The 27,357-nt window shown below is 37.3% G+C and overlaps 4 protein-coding genes across 9 annotated transcripts; 2 read left to right on the plus strand and 2 right to left on the minus strand.

Moving 5' to 3' along the window:
• On the minus strand, positions 1,569-1,997 carry LOC104720435. Its single transcript, XM_010438339.1, has one exon. The coding sequence runs from the start codon at positions 1,995-1,997 to the stop codon at positions 1,569-1,571; it is 429 nt and encodes a 142-aa protein (XP_010436641.1).
• LOC104719123 (extensin-2-like) lies at positions 5,585-6,758 on the plus strand. Its single transcript, XM_010436972.1, has one exon. The coding sequence runs from the start codon at positions 5,623-5,625 to the stop codon at positions 6,646-6,648; it is 1,026 nt and encodes a 341-aa protein (XP_010435274.1). The 5' UTR covers positions 5,585-5,622; the 3' UTR covers positions 6,649-6,758.
• On the plus strand, positions 17,315-21,325 carry LOC104719125 (probable ADP-ribosylation factor GTPase-activating protein AGD14). Of its 6 annotated transcripts, none has more exons than XM_010436976.2 (13): positions 17,315-17,465; positions 17,692-17,820; positions 17,914-17,975; positions 18,061-18,148; positions 18,261-18,322; positions 18,400-18,862; positions 19,047-19,448; positions 19,541-19,675; positions 19,762-19,869; positions 19,972-20,052; positions 20,334-20,466; positions 20,560-20,599; positions 20,737-21,325. In XM_010436976.2, the coding sequence occupies exons 2-13, from the start codon at positions 17,722-17,724 to the stop codon at positions 20,870-20,872; spliced, it is 1,809 nt and encodes a 602-aa protein (XP_010435278.1). In that variant the 5' UTR covers positions 17,315-17,465; positions 17,692-17,721; the 3' UTR covers positions 20,873-21,325. The 6 variants fall into 6 exon arrangements, with proteins under 6 accessions (XP_010435278.1, XP_010435279.1, XP_010435280.1 ...); XM_010436977.2 differs by having other exon boundaries at positions 17,699-17,820; positions 20,737-20,925; XM_010436978.2 differs by having other exon boundaries at positions 17,315-17,446; positions 20,737-20,925.
• On the minus strand, positions 21,489-26,124 carry LOC104719127 (probable serine incorporator). Its single transcript, XM_010436983.2, has 13 exons — positions 25,896-26,124; positions 23,896-24,271; positions 23,716-23,789; positions 23,465-23,624; positions 23,354-23,378; positions 23,172-23,261; positions 22,901-23,072; positions 22,743-22,816; positions 22,529-22,598; positions 22,350-22,421; positions 22,128-22,261; positions 21,957-22,030; positions 21,489-21,871 (listed from the first exon to the last, which is right to left on the minus strand). Exons 2-13 carry the CDS (start codon positions 24,083-24,085, stop codon positions 21,822-21,824), a joined length of 1,185 nt encoding a protein of 394 aa, XP_010435285.1. The 5' UTR covers positions 24,086-24,271; positions 25,896-26,124; the 3' UTR covers positions 21,489-21,821.

A 27,357-nucleotide genomic window follows, 5' to 3' on the forward strand; every position in this document is an offset into this window, starting at 1 on the left:
AATATTCCGCTTCAGTACTGGACTGGGACGTGGTTGTTTGGCGCTTGGCGGACCACAAAACGAGACTATCACCAAGAAAAATGCAATAGCCAGAGGTAGACAGTCTCGTGGTGGGACAGCCGGCCTAGTCAGCGTCCGTGTAAGCAACCAGATCAGTAATGGACGAACAATGAATCTGTAGACCGTGAGAGATAGTTCCCTTGATGTAGCGGAGGATTTGTTTTATAGCAGTGAAGTGTGACTCCCGCGGATCGTGCATGAACAAGCACACTTGTTGGACAGCATAAGCAATGTACGGGCGGGTGAATGTAAGGTATTGAAGAGCGCCAGCTAAACTTCAATAGAGCGTAGGGTCCTTGACCGGAGCGCCGGCGTCGGCTGCAAGTTTGGCTTTGGTATCCACGGGTGTAGTACTAGTGTTGGTGTTGCTCATAGCTGCTCAATGGAGTATGTCAGCGGCATACGGAACAAACAATGTTAGTAGCAACTGGTCGGGGTACAAGATCCCACGTACGCCTTTTAATTTGAACATTGTGCTCTTGTGTCATAGCGTCATTCCAAAATGGATCCTTAGCCGCTTGTACATGCGACGTTGGTAGGGGAGAGATTATTTCTGTATGGACATATTAGAATTCGTGATTTGGTGATACCACTTTTACTACGGGTGACCATCGGATGTGAAGGGGGAATGACATTTGTGACTGGTGGCTCCACTAGTGGAGTGATGGTCAACTGGGGAATGGGAAGCACTAGAATGATCTGTTTAGGCACGGGAACCGGTGTGGAAGCGGTAGAAGAAAGTGCCGAAAAAAGAAACATCGATTCATCGAAAGTGACATGACGAGACAATAGGATTTTTTGGGTTCAAGTCGGTCTTATTAAAAGAAATATTGTTTGAAGAAAGAATGCGATAAAGATTATCATTGCCTGGATGACCGAGGTGACGATGCCATAGTTGACAACTTGGAGGAACTGAAACAAAATCTTGGGGAAACGAGTTGGTGTTCGGAGTCACACACTAGAGAGGGTGTGGGTAGGATGCCATTACCAACGTGAGTGACGTTGGCCGAGGATCCATTTCCCACAACGACACAAGGTAAATGACTCGAACCAAAAGGATGAGGGAGGATACCTGGTTGAGAGGTGATATGGTTGGTCGCGCCGGTGTCCATGAACCAAGGGGTGGCATTGGGGTCCTGTAGTGTCATGGTCTGGAGTGCATTCGTCAGTGCTGGTGGGAGGTAGGTCAATGGTGTGGTAGTCTGTGCTACGTGAGCCTCATTGTGTTGGCGAGGTTGATGAGCGACATGGTTGACCGGTGGTGCCGAAGGATAAGCCATGTGGGGCGGAGGTCCGTAGTAGTGACGAGGAGGTGAGAAGTATGGTGGTTGGTACGGCGGATAACCATATCCCCATGGTTGATTGTTGTACGACTAGTGGTTGTTGTGTCGACCTCTTCCTCTGTCATGGCGACCGCCACGACCACAACCTCTCTGTGCGCCATGGTTGTTGTATCCAGATGAAGAACCATGCGACGAGTGTTGATCGGTGGTGGTGTAGAGGATGTTTCACGATGATGTGTTTGATGGTGGGCTAACGGCAGGTTTCACATGCGTCGAGAGACAGTCCTCCTCCAATTGTAACATTGAGAGAGCGACGGTGAAAGAGGGGTATGGAGTCTTGTGCTTGATCACGTTGATGATGGAGTCGAATTTGTTCGTCAGACCGTTCTGCAAGTACATGACGAGCTGACGATCGGTAACAGGTGAGTTGACGTTAGCGAGGAGATCAGAAATTGTCTTAAGGCGTTTGCTATACTCTGCTACGCTGGAATCGCCAATCGTGAGGGTCCGCAGTTCTGTGTCATAGTGCATAGCGCAGGCTTCTTTGTTGTCGCGGAAGAGCTCTTCGATGGTGAGCCAAAGCTCACGGTCAGTAGCCTTGGTCTTGAGAACAGTGTCGAGGATCGATTTGGAGATGGTGCCGTAGATCCACATTTTAACTAGGCCATCGTGTTTTGTCCACTGTTATTTTGTTGTCGGAGTTGCAGTAGACGAGCCGTCGAGGTGGCCGAGCACGCCGAAGGTGAGACAGTGAGTCTCAAACAATTCTTTCCAGACGTCGTAGTTCATCTTTGTCATGTCAAGGGTGATTGGAATATAAGCCTTGATATGGGAAATATCGAATGGTTTGTCGGTTTTCTGTGTTTCGTCGACCATGATGAGAAATGGGACGCCGAACAAGTAAGAATAACAAGAAGTGTAAAACGAGAAGAAGAAAAGGAAGAAACAGGGGACGAGGGAGAGAACAGAGCAAAGAGAGATAAAAGTGGTGGAGATGGATCGAGTAAACAACTAGCAGTAGGCTAGGGCTTCTCATACCATGTTTTAATGTAAACTCCGTGAGTATTGACATACAATATATATAGAATATAATATGTTGATAGGATCATATCTATACTAAGAAGATATTCTATATTCACATATATCCAAGATTCATAGAGGATCTTAACTATCTAGCTAACAATAGGTATTTAAAGGTTTACTGGATAAGATAATTGGTATTTTTAAATTTTTGTTGTTCATTTGAGGTCGAGTGAGAAGATGCCTAATTTGAGTGTTAAGACGGTAAATTATCAAGTATGAGTTATATTTTTTGTTTTTAATTAGTTTGTTTTTATGTGTTTGATTATTAAGTATGGACAGCGTAGTTTTTGTGTATTTACTTGTTTTGATAGAGGCACAATTGCTAAAAAAAAATTCTATTATTCTAAATTACAGAGTGTAGAAGAAATGATTTACTTATTTAGCCAGCAGTTCGTCTGACTTCTGTGAATTTTGGGTGAACACATATCTTAAGGTCAAGTTTCTCTTCTCTTTTCGGAAATTTGTGTATATGGTTTTTCTAATTTACGATGTCCTCCTTTGTTTTTTCTAGTTGGGTGTTATTTTGGTTGAGGATGAACACATGTTTATTTTAGGGTTGGGCATAAAAACCATACCCGAATACCCAATCCGGAACCCGATCCGAAAAACCGGGTTTGGATTGGGTACGGGTTTGCCTATAAAACCCTATTGGGTTCTATTTTCTAATACCCGTGGGTTCGGGTTAGGATCGGATAATACCCGGTACCCGTTTGGGTACCCATTAAACCCGAAAGCATAAACATATTTATAATATTTATCATTAATATAATGCAATTATCCCAAAATTATGATTATAATTTTGAATATTTCATTTAGTTTTATACCTAAATATCAAAAATAATCAAAATATCTAAAATATTTTGTTATAGAAATCAAAATTTAACTAAATTTATTTAAATTTAATTAATTTTAGTTATATTTTTTCGGGTACCCGATAGTTCGGGTACTAATCGGGTTCTAAATTTTGTAACCCAAACCAACCCGAACCCGGTAGTACCCAAACCGAACCGAACCCATATATCTAAAAATACCCAATGAGTTCTATTTTTCTAAACCCATTTACCCAAACCCGAATGGATAATACCCGAACCCGAACGGGTTACCCGAATGCCCAACCCTAGTTTATTTTGTGAATTAGAAATCAGTGAGTTTAAAACGTGGGTTGCTTCTTGTGATTTCAAAACTGGAGATTATTGTTGGCCTTTTCTGTATGTTGAGCCGAGAGATAAGGGATGAATTGTAGGCTTTTTTTGGAAACAAAATATCAAAATTGGAAAGTTAACTACAGAGAAAAAGAAGAAGAAAGAAAAGTTAACTTAATATTTTTAGATAACATATTGATTTTGGTTTTGTTAAAGTGTCTTGTCATTATAACAAAACTCCAATAAGGATGGTAGGATGGTGATTCAATTAACTTGGAATCAACCATGGTATACGAAATTTTGTTAAGTAGATTATTGGTTCCGCACATCAAACTACCGAACTCGTGTAAGCTAAGCTCGATCAACTCAGCCTCGGTAACAAGTTGGCGACCGACCTATCCAGGAATACGGAAAGATTATACCATGGAAAGATTAGACCAAATCTATTTGAATATTCACTATATCGGATAACGTAATATTTTCTCCGAAGAACAAAGAAACTGAACATATCGGAAGTTGGGGATTTCCTAGTATAAATATCATGCAGGAAAGACCTAGAACTTTTCGTACACTCAAGAACCCTAGATTTGATTCCTACTTAAATCTCCCTCGTGATACAAGTACATTTTTTCTTCTTATGATCATTTTAGAACAACCATGAGTTATGTTGCATCATCTAATCAAATCTTCACTGCAATTTTTTTTTATAAAGTTAATACTATCCACATAACCATGAATTAACATATATATAGTACAACTTTTCAGGTGGATCCCTCAAATTAATGCAGTTAGATCGATGGTAAAATTTGTTATGTCACATCTTTGTTTCCTCATCTGCAAGATTCTTCTTTTTAGTTTGGATTTTGCTTTTCGTCTATCTAGAAATGCGTATAGGCAAAGCAAGGCTCGGCCTGCGGCCCATAATATTAAAATTTATTTTCGGCTATTTTTCAGCAAAAGTGCCTTTAGTCCAGCGGTTTAATGACATAAGTTCTATTGTTCAAACCTCCAAAATTCAGGGCAGGCTATGCGATAGATTTGTTAGTTTCTCATATTTGTTGTCTCGTGGTTTACTGCAAAGAATGAAAGAAGTTTTTTTTTTTTGCTAATGTACTGTGCGACAAAACTTATTGCACGCAAACATGTTTATATTCATTTTCATCGGTCTAAATGGCGTTAATTGAAAATGACTAGAAAGACCGATGAAAATGGTCTCTTGGTATTCATGTATAGTTATATTATACTATTCGGTGAACGTGGTCGCCCATGAGGAAAGAACATGGTCTTGAACCAGTATAAAATAGTTGCTCACACGATCGAGTCGCCTTTGGTTGCCTTACCTAAAGAATAAAAACAGATTAAGCAACTCTACTAAAATACCAGATAATAGCTATGTCTTACCAAACCGTTGTAAATGTAATAACCGATCGGAACTGTTGTTTTTCGTATCTCAACCCTTAGATTATTTGAAAGATAATGTAGACAATCAGGAATCATATATAAGGTCATATTGGTTGTGTGTGGAATTTTGATGCTAATACATTGAACACAATAAGCTTGACACGGCAATGTTCTCATAACCACTTGGCCTCATATTTTTATAATCATGAGAATCTTATAAACTTGTTGATCAAAATTATCGTTTGTCACATTCTTTTTTTTTTCTTTTATAAGAATATGAATATCATATCGATGTCACATTAATGTTATGAAACACATATTTTCATTATAGCTTATATAATCATAAACCAACATATATTTTTTGTTCTTCTAATTATTTGAGTCGATTAAATTCATCAAACAAAAGAATATGTAAACAAATGAAATTGAAGGTTGCAGGAGAATCTAATAAAATTTCATATTTTCCCATAAACCGCTAATCTTTAAACAAACAACTTAGCACGTCCTCTAATATATTTTTGGAAGTGCCAACCACGAACCCAAGTTGAGAAGATTATATAATAATTATACACAAAGAAAGACTATATATAAAGGGCGTTCAGGTTCAAGTATATCATAACCAAAAAACAAAGAAACAAATTAAAAGAGCAGTGATGGGATCCTCAAGAACGATGGGATTAGGGCACTGCATGGTTTATGTTGTGGTTCTAAGTGCCATTGCGGCTACAGTGACATCACACCCTTACTCATCCCCGCAAGCACCACAATACAATACTCCAAGCCATGAACACAAATCACCTTACCCACCAAAAAAGTATTCCCCATACTACTCTGCATCCCCACCACCTTCACCACAATATAGAAGACAAGGTCCTAAGTACACACCACAACCAAAACCATACGTTTACAGTTCTCCACCCCCACCAACTTATTACTCTCCTTCTCCCAAGGTTGACTACAAGTCTCCCCCACCTCCATACATCTACAGCTCACCACCTCCACCGTACTACTCTCCTTCTCCCAAGGTAGACTACAAGTCTCCCCCACTACCATACGTCTACAGCTCACCACCTCCACCATACTACTCTCCTTCTCCAAAGGTTGACTACAAGTCTCCCCCACCTCCATACATCTACAGCTCCCCCCCTCCACCATACTACTCTCCTTCTCCAAAGGTAGACTACAAATCTCCCCCACCACCTTACGTCTACAGCTCACCCCCGCCACCATACTACTCTCCTTCTCCCAAGGTTGACTACAAATCTCCCCCACCTCCATACGTCTACGACTCACCACCTCCACCATACTACTCTCCTTCTCCCAAGGTTGACTACAAATCTCCCCCACCTCCATACGTTTACAACTCACCACCTCCACCATACTATTCTCCTTCTCCAAAGGTTACCTACAAATCTCCCCCACCACCATACGTCTACAGCTCACCACCTCCACCATACTACTCTCCTTCTCCCAAGGTTGCCTACAAATCTCCCCCACCACCATACGTCTACAGCTCACCACCCCCACCATACTATTCTCCTTCTCCCAAGGTCACCTACAAATCTCCCCCACCACCATATGTCTACAGTTCACCACCTCCACCATATTACTCTCCTTCTCCAAAGGTCACGTACAAGTCTCCACCACCACCATATGTCTCAAAGACGCCATACTATTGATTTTGAATGGTTTCATCAACAATAAATATGATTCTAATATTTTACTTTTTGTTTTTTTTTTCTTGCTTCTTATGATTTTGTTCCTTTGTTTTACTATCTTTTTATGTTTTTTATTTAACCAAAATAAATTGGCATTATTTTTTATGAATTTTTTTGTTTGATACTTGTCCCAATTGACTCGAAATTTTTAATATATATGTTTTACTATTCGATGATAACAATTAAAATTTGGTTATCTTATTATATAAATTTTTTTTCCAAAGTTCACTCACATAATGGCGACAAATGTAAACATTCTCGACTAGATATTTTACCATGTGTAAAACAAATAAATTATTTTAATATTATTAAAAATGATAAATGATAATCATAAGAAAATGAAAAAAAAAAAAAGAGAGATAGTTATGAGAAAATTCTATGTATATTTGTAATAAAATTCGAAATTACAAAATTGTTTACATATTTAAAATTTATATTAATAATACTACAAAAAATGGATAACTTTCTTAAAATTAGGCTGAGGATTAACGTAATTATACAATTAATTATTAATTCCAACAATATTAAACATTCACATCTATATAAACAAATAGTTTCATATTTTTGCACCAAACAAAGTAATTTATTCAGAAACACCATTCTATTTATACATTTTTGGAGGCATTTAGCAAATAAATCCTGAAGTTGAAACTTATTTATAATTATGCCATTGTGTTTTTAAAAATGAAAAATAAAAACAAAATTTTACAAAACCAACGATTGCTACAAGATTTACTATATTCCTTTCTCAAAAATATCTAATTTCCCTCTTTTTGGAAACAACCTAACAACTAATCAATAAATATTCACTAAACAAATAAATTATTTTCCAAAATAACAAATATCACCACTAATATTTGCTACTACTCCACCGATTTTGGAAACAACTTAATCACGATTAACATGTAATTACTCTTACACATTCAATTTTAAAATTCCATCTCAAAGATCTTCTCCCTCCAATACCTGTACAAATCAAAACAAAGAAACAAAGTTAAATGTGTTGTTAAAGTTTAGAGAAACAAGAGGTTGTATTCTCTTCTTCTTATTAATGATCAATCGAATAAGTACATTATATAGTAAAGGATAAAGTCCTAAGTACCATGGGTTTCCTAAACTGACTTAGAATAAGAGGAGGTGGCCGATAGGCCTTATGGACTTGGACATATGAATGGGCCGGTTATGGAGATTCATCCTAATTGATTTACAACACTCCCCCTTGGATGACATAACCGTGCAAATGCTAAGGAATCACTATAATATGCTTGGGGATGCTGCCTCATTAAAACCTTACCAGGAAAACCCATTGGGACAAAACCATGGTGAAGGAAAAAGAGTACAACACGTATTACTCCCCCTGTTCCAAACTTCACTAAAAGTCCTTAAGTCTCCGCATTCCAATCTGGTCTGTGAGCTTCTTGAATGTCGATGTCGGTAATGACTTGGTGAATAAATCGGCTGAATTGTCGCAAGACGGAACTTGTAGCACTTGAACTTCTCCGGCCTTTTGTATTTCATGTGTGAAGAAGAACTTCGGTAAAATGTGCTTCGTCCGATCTCCCTTGATATATCATTCCTTGAGCTGTGCGATGCAAGCTGTATTGTCTTCATATATGACGGTTGGTTCCTTGTTATCGGCCATGCCACAATCTGTCCTAATATGTTGAGTCATCGATCTCAACCAAACACTCACGGTTGGCTTTATGCATAGCCAAAATCTCTGCATGATTAGATGAAGTGGCCGCAATGGTTTGCTTCATTGAACGTCATGAAATTGCTGTACCACCGTTCATAAACACATAGCCGGTTTGAGACCTAGCATTATATGGTTCCAATAGGTAACCTGCATCAGCAAAACGAACTAAACCTTCTTTGTTACGGTTAGTATAAAATAAACCGAAATTTAATGTTCCTTGTAGGTAACGCAACACATGTTTGATACCGTTCCAGTTTCTTTGGGTCGGACAAGAACTAAATCTTGCTAGGAGGTTCACGGAAAAACAAATGTCTGGTCTACTGTGGCTAGCCAAAAACATTAACGCTCCTATAGCACTGAGGTATGGCACTTCCGGACTGAGAATTTCTTCATCGTCCTTCCTTGGACCAAATGGATCATTATCCAAATTTAAAATTCTCACAACCATTGGGCTAGGCAATGGGTGAGCCTGGTCCATATTAAATCTCTTGAGTACCTTTTCAGTATATGCCATTTGATGCACAAGGATTCCATCATTTATGTACTCAAGCTGCAATCCCAAACAGAACTTAGTTTTACCTAGGTCGTTCATTTCAAACTCTTTCTTTAAATGTTCAACTGTTTGGGCGATTTTCCCAGAGATTCCTAGGATATTCAAATCATCCACATATATTGTTATGATTACAAACCCTTTGTTTGCAAACTTCTTTATAAAAATACATGGACTGATGGGATCATTCTTATAGCCTTCTTTGGCTAGGTACTCACTTAGTCTATTGTACTACATACGCCCACTTTGTTTCAGTCCATAAAGGGATTTGTTTAGCCTTATGTAGTATTGTTCTCGAGAACCACTCTTATCTTTGAGCTCAATACCCTCTGGTAATCTCATATAAATCTCATTATCCAGTGGACCATATAAATATGCGGTCCCTACATCTATTAGCCGCAAATCAAGTTTTTCTCTTATAGCCAGACTTATTAAAAAAACTAAAAGTCGTTGCATCCATCATAGGGGAGTATGTCTTCTCATAATCTATTCCTGATCTTTGTGAGAATCTGAAACAACCTGACCCGTTTTTTTTTAATAATAAATAATAATAATATAAAAAACTATGACTAGTGGTCCCATAGCCACTAGACATCTAACCACAATCACAAACAACAGCAGAATAACAATAACCAACTGAACCAATAATCCAATATTAATCCATAATAGAATAACCAACAACCAATCCTAACCATTTCAATGTCAAGCAACAGGAAACCAAGGAACCGGCAACCTAATAAGTTCTAAAGACCCAACTCTAGCAACTAGCAATGCCAGACAACATCCAATCGAGTCCCTAGAACATCTTCCTCTTCATTGCCTTGATTCCACGATCACACTTTGCCTTTACCTGCACCACAAACACAGATTGGGATGCATGAGTATTTGATAAATACTCAGTGAGACAATCCTCCCATCTACTGGGCTATACACACAAGCAATAAGATCTCTCATGCCACAAACAACAACAATAAAACAAACCAAGAACATGAACAAGTGACTCGACACGATCCGGTTATTGTCAGAATGGTGTCGACCGATACCAGAAGGTGTCGACCGACACTGGACATCTGGTGTCGACCAACACCACTTGGGTGTCGACTGACACCTGCTCGACATCCCCAAAACCCTAACGGTGTCGACCGACACCTCCACATGGTGTCGACCGACACTCGCTAAGTTCCCGAGCCGTCCTCGCATTAGTGTCGACCGACACCACTGTCGAGCAGTGATTTCCTTCGAACAGAACCTCCGAATCTCGCCTCCAAACTTCTCCTCTTCGTCCCACACAATCTCATGAACGAATGCAAGCCTGAGGAGCTACGAAAAACTCATAAAAAACCAAAAACAAACAACCAAACAACACACAATATAACAGAAACAGAGATATTAGCTTAGATAAGCCATGGTCATGCACTCACCTTAGCCAACAAAGAGATCTAAGCCCAAAGGACGAAGCTACCACCACAGAAACCTTCCCACTACGTTCCTAACCTTAGATCTTCACTCTCACAGCAAGATCTCTCAAAAAACGCCTTCAAAACTCACAAACTCTCACAAGAACTCTTATAAACTGTTTTCTCCTCTTTCTCTCTCAAAAACAACAAACGGCGACCAAGACAACTATAAAACACGACCTAGGTCGTTTTCCCACTTAAATATCTCGATTCAATGGTTTTTCCTAAACCAAACCGGTCCAAATCGATAATTAAATCAATCTGGTCGAACCAGAAATAAGTGGTGTCGACCGACACCACATGAGTGTCGATCGACACCCACCCCCAAAACGCAGAGTTTTGGTTCGCGGGCGTTATAGAATCCTTGTGCTACAAGCCATGCCTTATATTTCACGATTTCATTATTCTCATTTCTCTTCCTTGCAAAGACCCATTTGTGTCCAACTGTCTTTATATCGAATAGTGTCCTTAAGATCGGACCAAACACATTCCTTTTCTTTAATGAATTCAACTCCACGTCAATGGATTTTTTCTATTTTACCCAATATTTTCCTTGAGTGCACTCTAATATAGATGTGGGTTCATGATCCTCATTTATTTCAAGTGCTACCTTGTATCCAAATATTTCATCAATGTCGACATCTTTTCGGTTCCATTGAATTCCAGACATGATATAATTTATTGAGATCTCATTATTATCAATACCTTCAGGACCTTGAGGTTCAGCGTCCCAAACCTCATTTGGTACCTTAGGATTTACCGCGATCATGTCTATGGTTTCCTTAACCTCGGTTTGATTTGCACATTTCTTAGATTTTCGTGGATTCTTATCTTTGGAACCTCTTGGTGTACCACATTTCAAACGTGCTTTAGACTCTGTAGCAACTTGATTATTGTGTTCCTTTTGAACATCAATACGTACTGGTGCATTACAAGCTGGTATGTACGATTTCATAACTCTCTTTGGGTCAGCAAAGGAATCTGGCAATTGATTAGCTAGCTTTTGTAAATGTATAATCTTTTGGACCTCTGCCTCACATGCTAGAGTCCGAGGATCTTGCCAATTTAAGGATGTTTGATTCCATGATATTTCTTTGACCAGCTTGTTTGTCTCTCCACCCAATATAGGAAAGTTGGATTCATCAAACTGACAATCTGCGTATCTAGCCTTAAATAAATCACTCGTAGTTGGCTCTAGATACTTAATAATGGTGGAGAATCATATCCAACATATATTCCCATCCTCCTTTGAGGTCCCATCTTAGTTCTCTGTGGTGGAGTAATCGGTACATAAAAGGCACACCCGAATGTTTTTAGATGGGATATGTCTGGCTCATGACCCGTTAATAATTGGGATGGCGAATATTTATGCTCACTAGATGGCCTGATGCGTATAAGCTTTGCTGCATGTAATACTGCTTTTAAATAGCCATTAAGTTTTGCTAACCAGAAGAGAAGATCAGAGGAAGAGACCGAAAATTAGGAACGTAAGAAATGTACTATATAAAGAGTGGCTTGTGGTAAGTGGTGACGTTTGGTGTTTCAACGTTATGTTTTGATGCTATAAATGTGAAAGATATAAATGTGAGTTACATGCTTATATTGTTTTGTAGATAAAAAACAATTATAGAAACCCAACATCATTCCTCCCATCTAGGAATCCTTTCTAATTTTCTCTTCTAACCACATATCAAACTCCGCTTGTTGGAACTCCTTATATCTCTCCCACATCATGGGTCCCTTCCACGTTATGAGCTATGCCTGGGAGAACTGGCACACTGGTTCCTTCCTATGCAACAAAATTGAAGGCTATTACATTAGACACATGTGTTAATAGAACGAAACTAAACTAATATCCAGCAGCAAGAGAAGTAGATATCTCACTAAATCAACAACAAAAATGTTCATGAGGCTTAGAAGTTCTTACTTTGAATAAACCTTTGCGCGCATCTTGATGGTCTTCGTAAGTGTAGCCATATCTTACAGTAACCACCTTCAGTTTTACATTTAATTTTTCTGTATCTTCCTCCATACCAGGAATGTGTCTCATGACCTGCAGCGTGCCACTCATGATCTCTTTCTCCAGCTCCAATGCCTTCACAGCATTGAGTTTTATCAGCAGCTCAAGTCCTTTAATATGTAACTCAGCTTTTTCCCTCTGTGAAATAACACCAAAACTTTAACATTAATTACCCTTCAAGTGAATGACTTTACAGACAATAAGCAAAAGCCTACCTCATGTTGTTCTGTCAATCTCTTCATTTCTTCATCAGCTTTGTTTTGCTCTTGAATAGCCATTAAGTTTCGCTAACCAGAAGAGAAGATCAAAAAAAGAGACTTGAAAAATAGGAATGTATGAAATGTACTATATAAAGAGTGGTAAGTGGTGACGTTTGGTGTTTCAACGTTGTGTATTGATGCTATAAATGTAAAAGATATAAATGTAAATCATAAACTTTTATATCCAAGTAAATTGAGTAATTAACCGGCCAAAGCAACAACATTAAACAACATTAATCGGTTAATTAAACAAGATTAACCGAATTTCTTCAAATTCTGTTACAGTTACTTTGCTTATTTCACATCAGTAAAAATTTATATTTCATCATGTTTATTAGCATATAATGTTATATGGTTAGTTAGTTGGTTAGTTGACAATCATTTAATCCCAAGAGAAACTTCTTTCCTCTATCCCTCTGTTGCAGCTTTTTCCACAAAGCAGCACCAATGCATTCGCACTTACCAGAAGTGCACGCCTGAAGCTCAACATAGTTTTTGTATTCCTCCCAGAGTATTACAAGATGAGTGTAATAGGTAGTCATAACAGACGTACCCTGTTGAACATTGTTCAAACGTTGCTCAATCTCAAACACTCGTGGAGCATCATCATGTTTAAAACGAGACAGCACATTCTTCTAAATACCGTGTGAAATTGTCACAAGTTTCATCACTATATTTATAACTAACCTTTGTTGAACCATAACACAAGAACGATGTCTATCTCTTGCTTAAGAAACTTCACAAAGCTATTTTCCCTCTGTGAAATAACACCAAAACTTTAACATTAGTTACCCTTCAAGTGAAATAACACCAAAGCTTTAACATTAGTTACCCTTCAAGTGAATGATTTTACAGACAATTAGTAAAAGCTTACCTGATGTTATTCTGCCAATCTCTTCATTTCTTCATCAGCTTTGTTTTGCTCTTGAATAGCCATTAAGTTTCGCTAACCAGAAGAGAGGATTAGAGGGAGAGACAGGAAAATAGGAACGTATGGAATGTACTATATAAAGAGTGGCTTGTGGTAAGTGGTGACGTTTGGTGTTTCAACGTTGTGTTTTGATGCTATAAATGTAAAAGATATAAATGTGAGTTACATGCTTATTTTGTTTTGTAGATTAAAAAACAATTATAGAAACCCAACATCATTCCTCCCATCTGGGAATCCTTTATAATTTTCTCTTCTAACCACATGTCGAACTCCGCATGTTGGAACTCCTTCTATCTCACTCACGTCATGGGTTCCTTCCACGTTATGAGCTCTGCCTGTGAGAACTGGCACAGTGGTTCCTTCCTATGCAAGAAAATTGAAGGCTATTACATTAGACACATCTGTTAATAGAACGAAACAAAACTAATATCTAGCAACAAGAGAAGTAGATAGCTCACTAGATCAACAACAAAAATGTTCATAAGGCTAAGAATTGCTTACTTTGAATAAACCCTTGCGCGCATTTTGATGGTCTTCATAAGCGTAGCCATATCTTACAGTAACCACCTTCAATTTTTCATTTAATTTTTCTGTATCTTCCTCCATACCAGGTAATGTGTCTCATGACCTGCAGCATGCCACTCATGATCTCTTTCTCCAGCTCCATTTCTTTCACAGCATTGAATTTTTCAGCAGCTCAAGGCTTTTGATATGTAACTCAGCTTGTTCCATCTGTCAAATAACACCAAAACTTTAACATTAGTTACCCTTCAAGTGAACGATTTTACAGACAATAAGCAAAAGCGTACCTGATGTTGTACTGCCAATCTCTTCTTTTCTTCATCAGCTTTGTTTTGCTCTTGAATAGTCATTAAGTTTTGCTAACCAGAAGAGAAGATCAGAGGAAGAGACAAAAAAAAATAGGAACATATGAAATGTACTATATAAAGAGTGGCTTGTGGTAAATAGTGATGTTTGGTGTTTCAATGTTGTGTATTGATGCTATAAATGTAAAAGATATAAATAAAAATCATAAATTTTTACATCCATGTAAATTGATTAATTAACCGGCCAATGCAACAACATTAATATCCATTAACCGGTTAATTAAACAACAGTAATCGGTTTTCTTCAAATTCTGTTACAGTTACTTTGCTTATTTCACATCAGTAAAAATTTATATTTCATCATGCTTATTAACATGTAACGTTATATAGTTAGTTAGTTGATTAGTTGAGAATCATTCAATCCCAAGAGAAACTTCTTTACTATATCCCTCTGTTGCAACTTTTTCCACAAAGCAGCAACATTGCATTCACACTTACCACAAGTGCACACCGAAATCTCAACATAGTTCTTGTATTCCTCCCAAAATGTTACAAGACGAGTGTAATAGGTAGTCATATCAAACGCACCTTGTTTAACATTGTTTAAACATTGCCCAATCTCAAACAGTCGTGGAGCATCATCCTGTTTAAAACGAGCAAGCACATTCTTCCAAATACATTGTGAAATTATCACAAGTTTCACCACTATATTTATAACTATATTTATAACTAACCTTTGTTTAACCTCAACACAAGAACGATGTCTATCTCTTACACAAGAAACTTCACAGAGCTATTTTCCCTCCGTGAAATCACACCCAAACTTTAACATTAGTTACCCTTCAAGTGAAATAACACCAAAACTTTAACATTAGTTACCCTTCAAGTGAATAATTATACAGACAATATGCAAAAGCCTAGCTGATGTTGTTTTGCCAATCTTTTCATTTCTTCATCAGCTCTGTTTTGCTCTTGAATAGCCATTAAGTTTCCCTAACCAGAAGAGAAGATCAGAGGAAGAGACAGGAAAATAGGAACGTATGAAATGTACTATAGAAAGAGTGGCTTGTGATAAGTGGTGACATTTGGTGTTTCAACGTTGTGTATTGATGCTATAAATGTAAAAGATATAAATATGAGTTACATGCTTAATTTGTTTGTAGATAAAAAAACAATTATAGAAACCAAACATCGTTCCTCCCATCTGGGAATCCTTTCTAATTTTCTCTTCTAACCATATGTCGAACTCCGCTTGTTGGAACTCCTTCTATCTCTCCCACGTCATGGGTCCCTTCCATGTTATAAGCTCTGCATGGGAGAACTAGCACACTCGTTCCTTCCTATGCAACAAAATTAAAGGCTATTACATTAGACACATGTGTTAATAGAACGGAACTAAACTAATATCTAGCAGCAAGAGATGTAGATATCTCACTAGATCAACAGCAAAAATGTTCATGAGGCTTAGAATTGCTTACTTTGAACAAACCTTTGCGCGCATCTTGATGGTCTTCGTAAGCATAACCATATCTTAAAGTAACCACCTTCAGTTTTTCATTAGTTTTTATGTATCTTCCTCAATACCAGGAATGTGTCACATGACCTGCAGCGTGCCACTCATGATCTCTTTCTCCAGCTCAAATGCCTTCACAACATCGAGTTTTTTCATCAGCTCAAGGCCTTTCATATGTAATTCAGCTTTTTCCCTCTACGAAATAACACCAAAACGTTAACATTAGTTACCTTTCAAGTGAATGATTTTATAGACAATAAGCAAAAGCCTACCTGATGTTGTTCTGCCAATCTCTTCATTTCTTCATCAGCTTTGTTTTGCTCTTGAATAGCCATTAAGTTTTGCTAACCAGAAGAGAAGATCAGAGGAAGAGATAGAAAAATAGGAACGTATGAAATGTACTATATAAAGAGTGGCTTGTGGTAAATAGTGACGTTTGGTTTTTCAACGTTGTGTATTGATGTTAAAAATATAAAAGATATAAATGTAAATCGTAAACTTTTACATCCATGTAAATTGATTAATTAACCGGCTAAAGCAGCAACATTAAACAACATTAACCAGTTAATTAAACAACATTAACCGGTTTTCTTCCAATTCTGTTATAGTTACTTTGCTTATTTCACATCAGTAAAAAATTATATTTCATCATGTTTATTAACATATAATGTTATATTGTTAGTTAGTTGATTCGTTGAGAATCATTTAATCCCAAGAGAAACTTCTTTACTCTATTCCTCTATTGCAATTTTTTCCACAAAGCAGCAGCATTGCATTCTCACTTACCATAAGTGCACACCGGAAGCTCAACATAGTTTTTGTATTCCTCCGAAAACCAACAAAATTTATTAATTTATAGTATTTATTAATTTATAAAGTATTAATTTATAGAGGTTTTACTATATATAGAATAGAAAATATATTGAAAAAAAATAAATGGAATTTTTTTTTTTTGTATCTTGTGTAAAAAACCTTAGAAAACTACAAGTAGTTTGAAACAGACGAAGTAGTAAAAAAAGAATCTTAAAAATTAGATGCGCACAATTAAGTTTATAGATCATATCAATTTCATTACCTAAAAGTTGAATACATATATTAACTTGCTAATATTTTACTAGATTGTATTAAATTACGTATGTAGTTTACTACCGTATTTAATTACTTAAGCAAATAAACGAATAAAACTTTCATAATTATAAAACTATAGATAGCCATATTTTAGTCGACTTTTATAATAAATTTTCCCGTCAACGAGACAGACCACAGCCGTCGACGTCGTCAAGTCAATCAGCACCGGTCTTTGTCCATTTTAGTATTATTCCACATCTAACGCCGTCAATTATTTCCGTCCATCTCCTTCCTCAAATCTCAACTCTTAACCCCACAGACCATTCTTAGCTGTACCAAAAGACTCTCTCTCTCTCTTTCTCTCTCTCTCTCTCTCTGATTCAACAAAGAGAAGAATCAAATCTCCAGATATTGGGATCGTCGTTGAAAGCTACAAAGTAAGACTCGTCTTCTCAGGTTCTCGTCTTCTCTGCTCCCGTTTCTCTTCTACAGTTTCTGGATCTATATCTTTAGGCGTGATCGATCTTTAGGTCTATGAGGTGGCTAGATTGAACGAATAAATCTCTAATTCGTATTGCTCCGAACTCGATTTTGCCATTGTTGACTCAACGTACTGATACTGAGTTCCTTAATTTCAGCTAAATATGCAATTTTCTCAGTCTTAAAACTAATGTTTGTGTAGTTTCTAGGTGGTGTTTTTGGAATCGGTAAAATGGCTAATCGAGTTAAAGAAGACGAGAAGAACGAAAAGATTATTAGGAGTCTTCTCAAACTTGCTGAGAACAAGAGATGTATAAACTGTAACAGCCTTGTAAGTTTTTTGCTCTTCTTCTTCCTTTTGTTACTGTTTTCATCATTTCAATGGAAACTTGAGACTTTTGTTTACCTTGATATCATTTCTTAGGGACCACAATATGTTTGCACTACTTTCTGGACTTTTGTTTGTACTAACTGCAGTGGAATACAGTAAGTATCTTCTCGCTATTCTTCTTTTGTAATAGTTAGTGTTCATGGAAATGTTATTGATCTATTCATATGAATTTCGAAACAGCCGTGAGTTTACACACCGTGTTAAATCGATATCAATGGCGAAATTTACCTCACAAGAAGTTATTGCTTTGAAAGAAGGTGGAAATCAGGTACGCAAGCGAAATCTCTCTTCTTTTGATGACTGATGAGTTTTTATTTTTTTCTTTTCTTGGCATTTGTGGTTTTAGTATCTTATGATATTGATTTTGCCTTGTAATATAGCATGCTAAGGAGATTTATTTTAAAGGACTTGATCAACAGCGGCAGTCAGTGCCTGATGGCAGGTATTACAAAATTTCTCTTATTGTTGTAGAGATGATGGATGTTTTACATTGGCTGATTGGTTCTTTTATTCTGTTAGTAATGTAGAGCGGTTAAGGGACTTCATCAGACATGTATATGTAAATAAAAGGTATACGAATGAGAAGAATGATGACAAGCCTCCAAGTGAGACACGTAGTTCTAGTGGCTCTCGGAGTCCGCCATATGAAGATGTATATGATCGTCGTTACAGCGACAGATCAAGTCCTGGTGGGAGAAGTCCAGGGTTTGAGCCAAGTAACAGGAATGTTGGTAATAACAGAAAAAGCCCTGCTCGTCCTGAGATCCTGAATGATTGGCGCAGAGAGGATAGATTTGGGGGTAAAAAAACATCAGACGAGGGCTCCCAATCACCTGAACAAGTAAAAGACTTGGGCTCAGCTAGTCCTCCTGTAGCTCGACCTGTTAGGGAAATTTTAGGTGACAGTGTTATTCCTCTTCGTGTGGGAGAGCCTCCAAAACCCCCTGTCAGCCGAATTACTGATGCTTCCGCACATGCAAAGGTTTGGCTTCATCTTTTTCACAGTGCATGAAGGATGTAAAGTCTATAAGAGCCATTGATACTCTGTTTATATTCATGACCCTTTTCCTAAATAAAATTGTTGTAGCACATGCATTCGTGGTAATACAATCTAATTCTTGGGAAGAAAGAAAAAATGTTGATGTTTTCTGTTTGTGTTATTTCAGTCAGGTACATCATTGAGTAGTTTAATGTCCACAAATGAGAAGCCGCCAGAAGTGAAGCTGGAGCCTGCTTTAAGCCTGATTGATTTTGATACTGATTTTGAACCTCCTGCTCCATCTGTTGCAATACAAGCACCAGAATCAACCGCTCCTCAGCCTACTCCACAGCCTGCAACTTCATCTAATGATAACTGGGCATCTTTCGATGCTGCACCCAGTGCCCCTAGTTTAAATGTGTCGCAACCACCACCCAGTGGAAACACACTGGATTCACTTCTCTCCCAGTTGGCAGTGCCTTCTTCTGTGCCTGGTCAGACGACTACACCATCTAGCGGACTTGGGCATCTTGGTCATTCCACGTCACAAATCTTTGCTCCATTTCCGAATGAACATTCAAGTGAACAGGTGGGCACTTCAGTGCATGATCTCTCATGGAACTGCATAAATTTCTGCTTCCAAAATATAATGTGCTTATGCTTGTCGGATTTTTGTAACAGCCATGGAACACAGCCTTTGCATCTAATGTACAAAGATCAATGAGTGCACCGTCACTGCAACCTCTTCAAGGAGTCCATTCTGGTGGCCTGCAGTCTTCTGAGGTTAAACCTTCCGGAAGAAACGAATTACCAGCGGTATCAATTTAATTTAGCCATTTGACCTGTGCTTTCTATATCTTACCATCCTTGGGAGGGTAAATGACATGCTAACCTGTCTACAGGATTTATTCGCTGTAAACTACCCATCATACCATGCAGCAGTACCTGGGTGGCAAGCAGGTCCACCTCATGGTATGCACTATGGCATGCAGCAGTATAATAACCCCGTGGTCAGTTTTTCTGATAAATTTCTAAATTCATAATGAATTTGAGCATCAATGACATCCCAGCCTGTTGCTTTGTCATTATTAATCTTCTATTTCCTGCAACAGCCTTACCAGAATGTCCCACAGCCACCCAAGTCAATGAACCCTTTTGACTTCAGCACTGGGCCGCCATCACAAACACAAATGGTATGTCCTCTATCTCATTCGACTTATCCATAATATATAATTTTTGTGTGAAAGCAAGCATGTTTTGGAAATTAGCTTTTAGCGAAATTGCTACTTGGCAGATGAGCATATGTTGACTTGAACTCTTAATGAAATACTTACGAAAACTTAGCTTATGAGTTAGTTGATTAACCCTTTCACTTTACTCGGTTAACATCTACAATCGAGAAACTTGACTTACCAAAGTACCTATACAATAGTCGATTTGTAATTACGATAAACTGATGTGATATACTGTACAGGAAAATCAATTCCCTTCCATGGCTCCTCTGCAAGGTGCATTACCTCCTTCAGGCATGATGCCTTCTCAAGGAATACACAATCATTTCAATATACCTTCTCAAGTCTCAGCCCATCCATCTGCAATGCCACCAAGTAAAGCATGCAATTACATTGTTATTCTCTGCTGTTGAATGATGTGTTTACTCTTATGAATTGTTTGATGAACTATTTGCTCTTCATTTTCAGGGTACATGTCTCCTCCATTACCAGGAAGCATGCCACCTAGGTATGACCTTCTGATTCAATTAATCCATTAGTGCTTGCTCTAAACTTGATCCCCATGATTCCGTACAAAAGCTTTTAACACTCTTCCTCAAGATTTGGATGAAACCTCTGCTTATTTTATCTTTTCGGTTTTTGCAGCAATGTAAGCCCAGTCGGCGACATGAACGCTTCATATGATGCTCAACAAACATATCAAAATTTTGGAAGCTCGTTTGCTGCTGCAGTTCCTTTGAACCCACCTTCTTTCCAATCAGGAGGCAACCCGTTTGGGTAAGAAAAAGCGAGAATATTAGCTCGAGAGAGCTATGTGATGCTTTAGTGTTTGTGTTCTAAGGTGTAGTATAAGGTATCGAATTGAATACAAACATGGGTTAAAAATAGGGTGAAAGAAGGAAGGTACGAGCCATGATCACGAAGAAAGAATTGGGTTTGTGAGTGTTAGATGATTTTTTATAAGCATCAAAATGTTTTGAAATAGGTTTGATATTTATTCTTTGGTGTTTCTATATTTCATTTCACTTGTGATGTTGTTTTATTGTAACTGGCAAGTCTTTCATCTCTTTTTATTTTTTGGGGCTATTTGTCGTTTAGAAAGTTCTTCAGGCTCCTCCTTTTGTGTTGGATGATTTTGTAAAAGGGTTTACACATTGACCATAAAGTCTTGTCAAAATTGAACATTGGCAGTTTAGAAATTGCTTTTGTGAGACTTTTAAGATTTGGTGAAGTTTATCTTCCTCTCTCAACTCTGTTTTTCTCAAACTTGAAAAACAGAGTTAAGTTATTTCTTAAGGACTAAAGATGCGTTACTTCTCTTTCCATTAGGCTTGTAGTGAAGAGTCTCTTCTCTTTATTGTTCAGGTTAGAGACCCTCTTCTTTGGAGTCTTTGATATGGCTCCAAGTTTAAACTAAAACTTGGGTTTTGTTGCTTTTTAGCACCCAATTGCTAGTTTTACAACTATGTTACGTATAAATGTAGAGAGATGTATGTGTACACGTGTTCATGATTATAGGGTCACACACTCACAGACAACAGTATTACTAAATCTATAGCTATATTTGTATATTTTTATCAACCTTTCTTTCATCCTAAAATAAACTACAATGCAAATATATGATGCTTTCACACAGGTTCCCCAATCTTAATCGTCTCTTCTACTTTTCAGCCAAATCTACAATACTTAGATGAAACTAGAGGTGACAAAAAGCTCTCTTTGGTGATCTCTCATGTAGTTCCTCTGCTTTTCAGTACCATTGGAGCCACTAACATCCAAACTGCAACAACCATTACATCAAAACATCACAAACTGTCTTCATTCCTGTTAAAAAACGAGTCGAAGATAATTTTTTCTTTACTTACTGTAAACGCCAACCGCGAGCCATTCGTTTACTATCCTTACCCAAGTACTTGTCCACCCCACGTCAATTGTCCACCTAACAAGAAAACCCGAGTATCGAATTATCGAACCACACAGTTTTAATAAGATTTAGTTAGTTTAGTGTTTTGGTATACAAAAAAACAAGGAGTTACTTTTTCATGGAATGATGAATGTTCCAGCCAACAAGTAGCATTGCAAAGTACATCGCTCCGGTAGCAAACACAAAATGGAAGAATCCGTATCCGTAAGAAATTGCATCTTCCTCATGATTCTCATCTTTTCTAAACTGTAAAATTAGGTCACTTGCTTATTAGTCAAGTTTCTCTTTTGGAGTAGTTTTGCAGCAAACTTAGCAGAGGTAATAAAAAACAAACCTGGAAACATTGGGAATCTACTCCCGTGGAGAATGTCGCGATTACCATTGCAAGTAGTGCAACAACAAAGCTCTACAAAAATACATATATATTGAGAACTCGTTTAGTACATTCTTTATAATCTTAAAAATTCTAAAAGATCACCAAAAGATGCTTGGAAAGGTCTAAGATTTCTTTACTATGATGGTAAGCCAGTCCGTTTTGCTAGAACCTTCCGCTTTTCTGTTGCAAATTTCTCCTACTGGCTCACTGTATATATGACACAAGTACTTTATTGATCATATATATATATATATATATATACATGGAGACTACACTCTAATTGCTAGATGTTCATCTGATTGTTTTTTGTACTGGTTGTAGTATTAAAGATAAAGATAAAATGAAACATGCCTTCGAATGGCGCACCAGCAAATGAACACAACATAAAGCCCCATAAGCGCCGGAGTCAATAATCCAGCATTAACCTGTCATATGCAGACAAAAATCACTTGTTAGAACACATAATGACAGAAGAATACTATTGTTAGAACCTCGAAACCGGTACTCACTTTGGGGTGGAGAGAGATACTTGTCATGAGTTGGATGAGGAACAAAGTCCATGTGATGAAAAATATGTTTAGAAGGCATGATGGGTCAGGCACATACCATATGTACATCAAAATCACCCCTAATATACATACAGTGTATGCAGTAGTAGCTAGTAGCATCACATGGACTCGGCTGCAACATAAAAAAAAAGCTTCATATATCAAAAAACACACACATCGTTTTGTATAATGTATCCTAACTATATAAGGAACAGTCTCATTGGGGTCTCACCATCTTTCTGCATCTTTTTGGGCTTGGAAACATTCATTGAGCCATGTAATGAAACTGATGATACTAATGAGCTGAATTAGGAGAAAGACCCTATAAAACAAGACAGTAAATGAGTAGCTTCCGTGATTACTTTAAACCATCACATAGTTTCTGTCTTTCTGATATAGGATTAGAAACTATACCCTGCACCAAAATGGGCAACCTCTCCTGCAAAACAAAGCAAAGAAAAAAGCCATTCTAATTACTTGTCATGATGCTAATAAAATTCTGACGAGGGCGATTAGCTTGTATACCGTAAAATTGAATAATGGAAGAAGGCAACAAGAAAGGGAATATGACTAAGCCAAGCCACATGAAAAGCTTAGCAAACCACCATCCTGAATGCCATTTATCTCTCGATGAATGCATCTTCGATGTGCCAACGGTTGAAAGAAACATAATGAAATAGAACAGCTATGAAAAAACACAGTTAAGTCAAAAACGTCTGTCAAGCCATGAAGGTAATGTATGTATATGAATATGAATGAGTCAAGAAAAAGGATACAAAACATCCAAAGCTAACTCGTAAAACTCCTTCAGTCCCTAAACACTCTCCACCATCTTTACAATTCTTGAATTCTGCAATAATGAATAAACGTGTACAATCATCAACTCATCTGAATAAAATAAAAAACACTATTGTCAAAATTCATAAGGCAAGAGTAGAGACTTAGATAAACCATACTTCTCATTTCGGTCAAGGCACCTCGGCCATAATCGCGCAAGGCCCAAGCCAACAGATTAGCCAAGAGAAATATCAGACCATACACATATCTAGCCATCCATGGATTGCAGCCATTACGAAACTGGATAAACCATGAACCGTTCTTGATTCCTTCATAGCTATTGTTGTCAATACTTGTACCGGTCTCCATAGGTCTTTAAACTTAGCAGACTCTCTCTTCCTCATGACATTGAAAAATCATATATGCTTGGCTGATCAATACGATCAAACCCGAATCTCCCGGTCCTTAGGAGATCGTCCGTTATTACAAGACCGGACTAAACACTAGGAAAGACACTCTAGAAGCGTGTAGCTGTCTTCCTTCAGAACAAAGAACCTAAAACAGGAAACCATGACATATAGGGAACGAGAAATCAAGTTTATAATCTCTCAAATCACACTGAATCCATTTTCTAAACAGAAAGCATATTTGTTAAGTATTTTTGTTAAGCAGAAGACAATAAAACAATACGTGCAGTACAAGTTTGCCTAATTAACAAGAACTTTTTTGAAGGCATGCTTTTGATATGGCACAAACGTCAACGAAATCTCTAATCCATCATACTTTGAATGAAGTTGTATTAAACTATAAGATATTAAAAATTATTGAACTCCTAGAAATCAATAGAAGTAAGTATTTATGAAATATCAGAAATACAACTAAGAAGTGGCCACGAAACTTTTAAAACGAAAGCTTAAAGAAGAGATAAAAAAAGGAAACAAATCCTTATAACTATTTGGTGGGATGAATGAATGTATACAATTTGCATTCTAAAATGAAACGTGTACGGATGCTATTGGGCTAACGAATCTTTTTATGCAAGTGATCAAATTGTTAATGCTATCGAGCCACATCATATACACTTTTTGCTTTTCTTTTTTTCATTTCTTTTTTTGCCTACCAGAAATTGAGAAAAGCAAACATATTTTTAGAAGAGATTCACAAGTCCACTTTATTGAGTGAGACCCGTGGTTAGTGGTTACCTCTCAAACAATTTAATTAGAAAAGTATTTAACCAAAAAAGCAACAGATCAGCCGAAATATGATATGAAAAAACTATATATTATATATGATCATATAATAAGAATAATATCAAAATTGACTTATGTTGATAGCTCGATCGGTGTAGTAATTAGCCATTAAAAAAACAAATTTTTAAGGTTTAGAGTTTCAAAATCGGCAACAAAAAGGAAACTAATCTAACGTCCTCTTGTCCTTGTTCAAGGAGATTATGAGTCTAGTCTAGGACCCTCAAATTTCTTTGATATTAATAAAGATATCAAAATTGTATAACATGTTGAGTTGTTGATACCTAGTGATTAAGAAGTTAGATAAGTTCCAAAACTACTCTTTTAGTTTTTAAGAGAATCAACACTAAACAACATTTAGTATTCTAATTATACTAGAAAAAAACTATTCAATATTATAAGATAAATAAAATACGATTTTGTTACATAATTGAGTTTTGTCATGTAAGGAAAAAAAAAAAAGAAAAAAAAAAAGAAAACGTATAAATGAAGCATAGAGGAGAAGCATCATGTACATGGAAATATTAAGTTAATCACCCATAAATTAAGGTTTAATTATGTTAAAGTTATAATCTGTTTAAAAAGCTAGATAAATTAGCAGAAAGCAAAGAGATGAGAGGACAAAAACATAAAAAAGAAGGAAAAGTGAATATTGACTGGTCCCTCTCTGCCTCAAATCTTTTGAAAACAAGAAACTCATTTAAACATTTTGGGTTTTGTAGAAGAAATCTAGTGTTTGGAATCCCAGAAAACAAATGAAAAAAAATACTACAAAACTCGAATCCCCATTCATTTTCCTCAGAACACTTAAAAAAACGCGTACGTGTAGTTATTATTATATAACAAGTAACAAGCAAGCACATGCATGTTACTAATTAAATCTGATAGATCCAAAAAAAAAAAAGAACGAAGAAGATTAGATTGAAGAGAACCTGTTTCTTTCTGGTGCAAAAGCTCAAGATCGGATCTGAAGATGTGAAGAATGTTTCTTGTAAAAGGTTTTACTTACAAATGAGAAACTTAAAGAAAGATTAGAGAGAGAAAAAAACAAAAATTAATGATTTCAGGTTTTGGTGTTTCGTTTGAGTTTGATCTTTTGCCTTTTGTTCTCTCTTTTAAAACACTTCTTAATAGTATATATGTGGTGTTGTGTAATGGGCCTATGGCATGCGTAGATTATATAGATTGTGGATCTTTTTTTCTCTCATTTTATTTATTTATATATATATATATATATATATATATATATATTACATCTTGTTTATAATTTCCTAATTTTTGAGCATATTCAATAATGAAGATACTTTTTTCATTTTTCTTTTTTAACAGTTTTCTTCTTCTTCTTTTTGGTTAAAGTTAAAAAATTATTCTTACAATGTTGTTTTGTCACCAAATTCGTATGATTATCTTTTGCTTTCCCGCCGTTAAGTTTACTGTCTCCACTCGACGCCCTCCTATCTTTCAAGTAAAAGAATTATAACTTTAACAGTTGAAATGTAAAAAATGGATATATAAAACAATATTTGTTGTAAAACACTTAGTGGACTCTATAGACCGGCCCGCTCACAGTCCATTAGGACATGGCCTTACGGCCCATACCATGTGTCATGGCCTTTAGACCCATTAGTCCATTAGCTTATGTCCTATATCGGTTTGGGCTTTAGCCCTTGTACTCTACTATATATATGTAACCTCATTCGATTATCATTAATAAGAACAAGAGATTTCGTCCCCTAAACTCTCTAGTTTCATAACACGTTATCAGCACGATAGCCTCTAAGGCCAGCTGAGAAAACCCTAACCCTAAAAACCTAAAAGCAGCCGCCGTTTCTCTCCTCCCTAAAACCCTAAAACCCTAATCGGCCGCCGCCTCTATCTCTTACTCTAAAACCCTAAAAACCGCCGCCCAAATTCGGCGATCAATATCTGTCCGTGTACGCGGCCAGTCCAGGGTAAGTTCCTGTCCGGAGATCTCTCGGTGATAATCCAAAACTCTCGGCAATTATTCCTTGTTCGGAATCCATCATCGTCCGCGGATCCGGGGTAAGTTCATGTTCGAAGATCCACCCGAGTTTTGGATCCTCTACGCGGCAAGTTCCGGGGTAAGCTCCAGTTCGGAGATCCACCCAAGTTCGTTTCCTGTTCGTGAGCGGTTCGGTTTCTGTTCAAGAGAAGGACATTGTTTGGGATTTGTTCGTGATTCAACCCTTATTCGCGGAAGCTCCTGTTCGGCGATCAGTTCGTGTTCAAGGACGAGCAAGGTTCATAATCAAAAGTTTATCGAAGTTCCGTTCGAGGTTCGCGGTTCGAGGGTGAGTACGTTCGCGGTTCCTGACGTTCGCGGTTCGCGGTTCCTGACGTTCGCGGTTCGCGGTTCCTGATGTTCGCGGTTCG

This window comes from Camelina sativa, chromosome 10 (assembly GCF_000633955.1).
Source record: "Camelina sativa cultivar DH55 chromosome 10, Cs, whole genome shotgun sequence".
NCBI lineage: Eukaryota > Viridiplantae > Streptophyta > Magnoliopsida > Brassicales > Brassicaceae > Camelina > Camelina sativa.